The sequence below is a fragment of the Colossoma macropomum genome, unplaced genomic scaffold (genome assembly GCF_904425465.1).
Source record: "Colossoma macropomum unplaced genomic scaffold, Colossoma_macropomum, whole genome shotgun sequence".
In the NCBI taxonomy this organism is placed as follows: Eukaryota; Metazoa; Chordata; class Actinopteri; order Characiformes; family Serrasalmidae; genus Colossoma; species Colossoma macropomum.
In genome coordinates, this window is record NW_023494809.1 from 21,177,737 (window position 1) to 21,187,743 (window position 10,007).

At 43.8% G+C, this 10,007-nt stretch overlaps 1 protein-coding gene across 1 annotated transcript; it reads right to left on the minus strand.

The window, feature by feature from the left end:
• Positions 1-1,785: 1,785 nt before the first annotated feature.
• Positions 1,786-9,924, minus strand: rnf6 (ring finger protein (C3H2C3 type) 6). The gene is given in 5 exon segments (XM_036558441.1): positions 1,786-6,724; positions 6,726-7,675; positions 8,217-8,336; positions 8,518-8,673; positions 9,825-9,924. Coding segments are annotated over 4 exon segments (2,082 nt in total). The 5' UTR covers positions 8,666-8,673; positions 9,825-9,924; the 3' UTR covers positions 1,786-5,860.
• Positions 9,925-10,007: the final 83 nt, after the last annotated feature.

The window sequence follows — 10,007 nt, forward strand, 5'->3', positions numbered from 1 at the left end:
GAGAGAAGTTTTGGGGATGTATTTGTGAAAAAAAAAAAAAAGATTTTGACTATTGACTTCTAGTGTCTGTTAGCAACATTAGCTATGTTGCTCCAGCACTAAAGAAGCAAAGTTTATACAGTTATAGTTAAATTAGATACAATTCAGTAGTGTTTTGATTCAATAAATACAAAAAGAATAAGGAGTGTAAAGTGTGTACAACCTATAATTTGACTGATCAACTCAGATTGGTCCCTTACAGAAACGTCACATATTTTTCACATATGAAGTGTGCAAAAACCACACTTTTAAACATGTTAACACACATTTTCACTCTCCTACCCCAACAACAACCTATGGGACAGCGGTTACACCTGAATTCTACACAAATCTACACCAGTCATATCACCAAAATGCATTTCAGCTGCAGTTCAACCAATATAAACACTTAATGTTATCTCAGCAGCTCAGACACTGAGCCCAGGTCTTAATGAACTTGCAGCAAAGAAAGGATGCCAGGGGTCTAGTTCAAGCAAATAGGCAGGTTTTAAAGACTGAACACCTGGGGACATTTAAATATTGAATATCTCAAAAGAATATGCAATATTTCGAGGTCTGCTACAAGTGTCTGTATTTTACCGTTGAGGTTTTTGCATATTTTGAATAAACGTTAGCCAGTTTTGGTTATAGCACAACATTAATTAAAAATTAAATAAAAATATTTTTTTCTCTGGCCGACAGATTTGTTGAGATTTTTAAATATGGCCCTTTTACTGGTTGAGTTTCACACCCCGGCCATACTCTTTTAGTAAAAGTATTGCTACTTCAGTAAAATAATGAACATAAACATTGAAAATAAGGAATAAAAGTACTTCTCCAAAAACAACTTAAAAATGTTTTTTGCTTTTTTCCTGGTGCTAAAACATAATACAAATGTGTGTGTATATATATATATATTGTATAATATATATGTATATATATATATATATATATACACAAATATATATATATATATATACATACACACACACACACATACATGTCAGTTTATGAGACTTCTGCCCTGCTAGATCTGCCCTGGCCAACTGTAAGTGTAGCTATTATTGTAAAATTGAAGCATCTACAAGCAACAACAGCTTTCAGAATTTAGAACAGGGCCGCTGCGCGCTGAAACGCACAGCACGTAAAAATCACCTATCTTTTTGTTACATCATTCACTACAAAGTTCTAGATTGCCTCTGGAAGCAACACTTGGAAGCAAGCAAGACTGATAGCCTAACAGTAAGAGGGGATCGAGCAACTGGCAAGTTACAGGTTCATTACCAGGACTGGTTGTGCCCTAAACATTTTTATATAGAAAAACATGCCCCAAGGCACTTAACCCCCACCTCAGGGTTTCAGCCTCTTAGTTACAGTGAAGGGTAACGTGAAAGCTGTTAAAGCTATAGCATACAAATTATATGCTTTTTACTTTTTGGCAACAGTTTGGGAAGGCCCTTTCCTGTTCCAGCATCAATGTGTCCCTGTGCACAAAGCAGATAAACTCATAAGTGTGATGGTCAGGTGTCCACAAACTTTTGGCAATATAATATGTATGTATGTATAAAACACACATACCATAACTAAATTTTATTTATATTATTATCTCTTATTTAACGAGGTACCCCAGCAGAATAGGCTGTTCAAACTGAAAACATGTCTGACTGTCTTCAGTCTAACCATATAAGGGATGGGAGCCAGCACTGTGCAAACACTGAAGCTCAAAGGCAGCACCAACTCTGGACAAGAACGACCATACCACACTCATACAGGCATAACAAACCTTGCATTTAATTTCATTGTTAAGGAGCAGAGAAGAAAACCAATTTGCTTATTTTATTACATAGTAACAGAATACATATTCTTCTTAACTGTTTTAGCATCACATTAGAACATAATACATAGTCATATTTCAATGTTGTCATTTCTTATCTCATTAAATAGGAACTAAATAATTCATTCTGGACTTAATGACCGAAGACCCCTCACACTCTCTGATGGACATTCAGATGAATGACTCATTGAAGACCACTCTGCCACACTCTCACACAAACACACACTCTTTGAAGCATACACACAGAACGCACACATAGGCCAGCACACACACACACACACACACACACACACTAAACATAAGGATATTCCACTACATCTGGAAATAAAATGTTAAGAAAACTTCACTGACTTTTCCTAATGTTTCCTTTAAATAGAGACACTGAAGTCTAACTGAAACTGCAAGGTTTTGTGGTTGAAAAGCGTACCGATTAAACTCTTCAGGAAGAAATGAAGCACTGCATTAAAGGGGAATGTCACTGATTTTTGAAGTTTCTGCATAATTAAATGGTTAAGATGTAAACAAAGCCATTCAGAGTGGTCAGATGTGAAACACTCCATTCTCGAGAAACTAACCAAGTCAGAATTGTTCACAGTGGTGATGATAGGAACCAGACGCTCACAGCGCTTCTTTAACTTATGCAGAATGTTATTACACAAAGTAGTTATGAATATGTAGGTTGACACCTGGGACATAGTTTTGTTATACGCTTTTGGCCTAAAATACATGCATGGAAGAGTGTTACATGCAGGGTGTTGTAAGGCAGAACAGCTCCCAAAGGAAAAATAACTTTATAACTATATTACCATTATCAACATAACTCCCAGGCATGTGTAGGTCCACTGGTCAGTTTCAATAGCCAGAAAATGGCTGTACTTACTTGGAGCATGACCCCTGGTTCCTATCACCACCATTGTAAAGAAATCCAAGTCTGCAAGTTCTCTAAAATGAACCATTTCAACCAAACTTCTCTGAGTGACTTTGTACATGTCTACATTTGAATTAGGCAGCAATTTTGACAAAATCAGCAGAATTCCCCTTTAACATTTTCCCATTTGGTTGCTCAGTGTATGCCTCTAGGGGTGACCAAGCAGCACTGCATGTATATTAGCCTCATCATGCAGAGGAGATTCTTCTAGGATAAGAATACAGAAGCATTGTTGACAATCTTCATTCTGCCACTCAAACTCAAATGCCTTTCTTGCTGTTTTAGTTTTACATCCACTAAAATTTCAATTCACATTTTTCACCTTCATTAGGAATAAAAGGTTTGAAATCAACATTGAGTGCTGCACTCTGTTAAAGGAGTACTCCAGGATTTTTTAAACCTGTTCTGTTCTTTCTTTGCCATAGCATACAGTTATTTACATGAACGATAATGTCTCTGTACTTAGAAAGAAACAGAAAAACTATAGAAGCTAATGGGCAGGAGCTGTGTGGAAGATGGAGATGGATCTGTTCACAAACATTACCGTGGTATACGGTATTAATGGGCCGGGAGGATGTTAAGTAGGTAAAAGTGTCAAAAGTGACATAAAAGCATATCGCTTTTGTGCCATCATTTCCTGTGTTATTTCAAAATTGAAAATAATCAAAAAGTTTAGTTTGCTTACATCACCAAATAAGTGAATGCAGTGCATGATTTTCAAGCCATCATTCAATAAATGTCAAGCCATCTATCTTAACAACTGTTAAATGTCAAACAGTGCTGCTAAAGAGGAAAGAGGAGCTGGCTAGCATTAGCTTAGCTGGCATGATAACATCGCTGCTCACCACAGAGCATGTTCAATTCTGGCGAAATGAAGCACCGACACAAGTTTAGATGATAACGATTTAAATTTGAGAGAGTAAAGTTGAGCAACTGGCGCTGAAGGGTCAGAAAGGCAAAATTAAACACCACTGAACAAGTTTAATTTTGCCTTTCTGTCCCTTCAGCACCAGTTGCTCAACTTTGCTGAATTTTACTGAAGTGATGTTAGCTTAGCGAGGAGGTTACAGACCCACACACCAGGTGTGGTTCAAAGAACCAGAACAGGTTCAATTATGACTAGGTGGTGCTCTGCTGAAAAAAGTGTAGATGATACTCTGAGAGAGCAAAATCGAGTGACTGGTGTTGGAATGACCGAAAGCTGAAATCAAACCTGTTCTGTGGCGACTGAGAAGCTAACAAGTCATATGCGCCACACACCACAGCACAGGCTTAAATGCTAAAAATGACACCTGTTTAGAGAATATCTAAAAGCACAGAACTGAGTGACCAGCGTTGGGAGTGAAAGCTGAAATTGTGCGTGTCCTGTGGTGTGTAGCTCTTAGCTGTTGCTGAGCGGCTAACATGATTCGTTTCCTAATGTCTTCCTGGCTCTGATTTTTTCCCCTCTTTTTAGCAGTGCCACTTATCAGTGAGCTCCCACCCCACCGATCAGTGACCACTCTAAAATATAAATGTGTGGAATCGAAATCTGACATCACAATTTTGAAATACTAGCATTTTTAAAATACCGCAGTATACCTTATACCTAACCCTGGAGTAGACCTTTAAGGTGTCTTTCAGTTTTAAAAAATGAATGGTTAAAAGGGGGTACAGTTCTCATTGTATATGGTCATTAAATTCCAAGTGATCTGCAGAAATGAAGCAAATAAATAAACATATGAAATGGCCCAATATGAACAAATAAAAAAAGGCTTGGAAGACAAGGCCTTCAGACTGGAAAAACTACACCGAAAACACCTCAAAATGCAGACAGCAAGTGCTGGGCAAGGAGCTAAACCACCTGATATCCAGAGAGCATAATACATACTGGATACACCAGTAAAAAGAGAAAAAACAACCAAAGGGGTTGTAAAATGAAATATCTTCACTAATAAAATCATTCAATACCCTTCAATTCCTTTCCAAACCATTGCACAACCTGTTTAGAGATTTGGCCTATGATAGGCCGACACCATTACCCTATAGGGCTGCTCCTACAAGTGCTTCAGAAAAAAAACAACAACAAAAAATAGACTAATTGATTATCACTCACCATTAAAATATTGTGACCTGTGTTGTGGGTGTTACAGCACTTCGTGTTCATATGCAGGAAAAAAAAAGACAAATCAAGCATGCACTCAATGGGCCCGACAATACAACAGTTAAATATTCTGATCTGCAGATGTGAACCACTTCTTCGCACCAGAAACGGTACAGAAATGTAAATAACATTCAAATTGAGTCCAGTATAAGCCTATTTCATCATTATATGCATGTAGTGTTTGTTAGGTGGCTCATTACTATTTCAAATGATCATTTTTAAAAACCCATGAATTCACATAAAAGACTGCAATGGCTAAAAACTTATACAACCAAATTAGAGCAGAGATCAATCATCGGGTTAACTGGCACACTCCGATTGAAAACGCGCTAAAAGAGCGTTAAAATGGAAGATTCTGCCATAAGAGCTTTCAAAACGAAGGATTCAGCTGCAAGCGCTTAAAACTAAAGGCTGTTAAAACAAATTTACAGAGGAGCTTAAGTATCTTTCTAAACGTCAAACCTCAAAAAACACAGGCATTCGTATATTTACATGTCCTCTTGAGTCTTGAGTTTAGAGGTCGATCTGTAAAATCCATCCTTTTTATGAAGCCACAGAAATCAAAATGAAAAGTGAGACTGATTAGCTCTTGCTAACACTGATTCATCACAGTTAAACGTCTTGTTAATGTGACCCTGAAGCACAATGGGGGAGGTCACAGAGAGGAGACCATGTGGACTGAAAAGAAAAAAAAAAAAGCTGAGAACAAAACAAAAAAAAGTCTAAAAAAATAAAGCTTTGTTAATTCTCTGTGTTGTTTCTTTTTTCCTTTTTTTGGTTCTACCTTCAGCTGAATACAGTGGGTCTCAATGAATGAAAACATTGATTGAAGCGCTATGTACAGGTGCCACCAATGATGGAAATTTTCAGTCAGTCAGTCAGTCAATGGGCCGGTGGGGGTTACTGTGAAGGGGCGGGGTCTGAAGGCATCCCGTTGTCAGTCCTGATGTCCGGACAGAATGGGCTGCCTGCAGATGGGACAGGTGTTGTTCTCTGAGAGCCAGCGGTCGATGCAGTGGATGTGGAACTCGTGGGCGCAGGGCAAGCTGCGCAGCTTGTTGCCCTGGGCGTACTCATTGATGCAGACGCTGCAGGCCCGCCCCTGCTCGCCCTCCAGGCTGGCCTGGCCGTAGGTGCGCGTGGCCAGATTGTCGATTTGCTCTTTGGTGAGGCCTCGTGGGTGCTCATCGTCCTCCTCGTCGTTCAGCAGGAAGAAGTGAGCCAGCCTCAGGATAGGCAGCGTGCCATTTTCTACCAGGTTGTTGGTGTCTCGGCCGCTGGGGCGAACGTCTGGACCATTTGATCTCTGTCCTGCCTCTCCTGGAGCTCCACTCTCTCTTTCTGACTCTGCCCCGTGATGGCCTGGCACTCCTTCACTCCCTTGGGCACGTAGGCTCTGGGTTCCAGGGGTGTGGCCTCCATTCTGGCTGGGGGTGGAGCTCGAATCTGCTTCGGTCTCCATGAGTGAGCTGAGCTCCCCGAAGCCAGTCATGATCTGTCTCAGGATGGAGCGCAGTGCAGTGGAGCTGGGCTCCCCCAAGCCCGTCTCAGAAATGCGCCGCAGAGGGATGCGGATGGTGCTGACGTAAGTGCGAATGCCAGCCCGCTCTGAGCGGGATATGGTGCGCCGGAAGCCACCACTGTCGCTCTCGAAGGTAACCGTGTTCTCTGCTGCACGGGCTCGCGAGCGAGTGCGGCTGGCTATGCTATCCCGATCTCTGTTCTCTCCGGGTCGGATGCGTCGCACCTGCAGGTCCAGCATGATGGTGGGGTGGCGTCTGGCCCCACTTCCTGCTCCGGCTCCTCCCTACTGCTCCACCTTGAGCGGTCGCCTCGCCCTCCTCTGAAGCCTGGGTGTCTGGAACAGGGTCCACAGGGGCCGTTGTCGTTTCTTCGGCTGCCTCGCCCGTCTCCATGGCAACCGTCGTACTTTCGCCGGATTCTAGTGCACCAGGTGTCTCGCCGCTGGGAGTGGGGCTAGGACTGGGGGCGGGGTTTCTGTCCAGAGGGGAGCGGCTACGGCGAGAGGAGCGTGGAAGGGCGCTGGACCCAGTTGTCCGGCGCACACGGCCACGTGAACGAGTCCTACTTGTACGACTAGTCACTGCCCCTTGCAGGGCAGACTGAGACACAGTGTCCGGACAATCTGGGAGCTCATTAGAATCCTGTCCCTCACTGTTAATAGGTGAGGGAGCTGGGGCCTGTGCTTGACCCAAAACATTACCACCATTACCACTGTCCTGGCTTTGGGACTGAGAAGTGGGTGGGGCTTGGGGAGGAGGTGGAGGGGCTGGCTGAGGGAGCGTGAGGTTCCTTCGTAAAGCTGTATACGGAGTCTGGGACATAAGAGGAGGTGTTATGGGCGGAGTTGTGCTGCTGCGAGTGCGCCGTGCCTGAGCCCTCCTCCCCAGTGTGGGCCGGACTGTAGAATAAGGGGCAGGGTGGTGGGTCGAATATGGCACTGGCCTCTGGGGCACACGTATAGATGCAGAAGCCCGTGGCGGTGGGGGCACAGGAAGATCGGCAGGGTCAGGCGTGTCGCTGTGCTCTCCCGGCTCAGGCTGCTCGTGATTGATGTTGATTTCCAGGCTGAAACGGAACTCTCCGCTGTTGGGGTTTGTGCGACTGACGGCGCGCCACGTCTGGTTGCCACTCTGACCGCTGCGGGTAGCATTGCCCGTGCGACGGAACGTGTTCAACCACTCTAGTAGAGAGTCGCCATTAGTGCTCTCCGCACCTGGTTCAGCAGCTCCTGCAACAATAATGGTACACAATATTTTTGCCCTGTTTATTGAGATGTAAAGCCAGTTAGGGCTGCATCTAACAATTACTTCGATAAAGCCATCACAGTACAGCCATCTTTTAAACAAATTTATGGTGATTTAGGATATAAGGACACAACAGAAGCTATGTTGGCCCTTTACTTCCTGCAGTGTATTGCAAACTGTGCATATCATATGAACATTATAAAGCGCTTTTGTGTAAACAATGTGTTAATATTGTTGACCAATAAATGCACCCTAAACTTCACACCAGCAAAGTTTGTTGAATCACCATCTATAGTGGTTCTAAGACAAGCATTCTGTATAAACCCCAGCTGCTCTTTCTAGTTTTCCAGAGACTTTTCTAAGAACTCTGTGTTCAATTATTAAATTCACTGAACCTCAGCGGCTTGCTTAAGCAGCTTTTATGAATCCTGCCCCTTCAATCCCTTACAGAAACAGCCTTGGGCACATGATAAAACCCTGCACCCTAAAGCCTGACCTATCCACCTTCTGAGCCCCCTAACTCACCACTGCTGCCCTCCTGTCCCGTCTCACTGTTCTGTGGGCGTGTTTCAGGATGCGGCTGGGAAGACACGCGTTCCTTCGCTCCGTCCAGTCGCTGTCTCAACTCCTCAGCTGTCACTTCACCTACAAATAAGGGAATACAAGCCAGTATCCAGATTTTAACCAGTGTAGCTTAATCTTTTTGGAATGAGGAGCATTAGTTATCTATAACCATGTAATGGGAAGTCTTGCTGAATCATGACTGTGTGACCAGCAAGGCGTTTTCCAGTGATCTCTGCGCCAGAGCGTGCGTATATGAAATTACCAGGTGTGCCGAGGAGGTTGCTGTCTCTCATCAGCCGATATTCCTCCTCGCTCAGCTCATTAATGAAGTGATAGTACGCCTCCTCCCGCCGAAGACGCTCTGCCTGACGGCGACGCTCATCTCGCCCGCCGGGAGGGTCCATCGCCATGGAAACCGCTGTTTTCAGGAGTCCCACAAACAGAAGGGCACAGTGTTAGTGCTGCAAAATATGTGCACTTACCTGTCCATGACTGTAAATGAAAAAGCCTCAAGACAATCCTGGAGTGTTACTTGAGGTGCAAAATAAACACCAATATGTGAATGAACTGCAAAATGGCCACTAATCAAAGAAAGAAGGCAGAAATCACACTCAATCGCCAGCTTTACAAATTTAAATGGAAAACAAACTGATGAGTGCATTTTAAGATCAATCAGGCGACTAAAAAACAGGAAGAGAGGCAGTCTGTGAATGACATCCTTTGACAAGTGCTAAGGATCCTTCAGGCTCAACGTGCAGGCCTTGGAAAAGGCTAGAAGCATGCAGATGAGACAGCATAATTCAAAATGGACATACAACTAATGCAAAAAGAGTGTCACATTTATTAAGGCATCGTGTCTCAAATGGTTACCACTGGAAAGGGGCTGCACCACAAAATGTACGCCAAAATGTCAATCCGTTTGGCCCCGATATAAATAATAAGTCATTAGAGCTTAATTTGCCGCAAAACCGATACAGTCTTGGCTGCAGTGACATAAAAAATAACGACAAAGTATATAAATCGTTCTCCTTTTTAAACCAACACTGTTGTCCACATATAATCTAGCACACAGTAGGCCACGGCGAAGAATGCAAAGCAAGCGGAGCAACACGCTGACGTCGCCAGGGCTGGAACCAATCAACGAGCCAGCAGCGATGACTGACAGTTCGACCCTCCAATCACGGCGAGCCGAAGGCGGGCCATGACAAAGAAAAGTCGGGCTCCGTGTGAGCGTTTCTAACTGAGACACAATGAAGAAGCGCCTACTTCTCGTTAAAACTGCGTTAAAATTACATTGTACACCCAACAATAAAATGTCACCACACTATCGTAGGCCGAGCGCAGACGAGGCCAAAAAACGAGCTGTCATTTTGTCTGCGCAATGCGTTTTGTTGGTGTCGACAGCTAGCCGCCGTGCTAACCGACGGCTAACGAAAAAGCGGTTTTGACAACCGTTTCGCCTACAAACGGACCTCGGCACATAAACACAGCCAGACATATTAACAACACCAAAGCTGTTTTCAGCGAGAACAGGCAGGGATGACAAAGACAAACCGATCATTTTAGTACCTGAAACAGCAGCTGTAATATGGACGAGTCCTCTTTTCCTCTTCGCTCTGATTACAATGTAGCTAAGATGGGACCAAGGGAGCCACACAAACTCACGTCCGGCCGGCTACCTATCGCAACGACAACACACGTTCCGCTTGACAGCGCGCCCCCGTTGCATCATCTTTTAATCAATATTCTTCA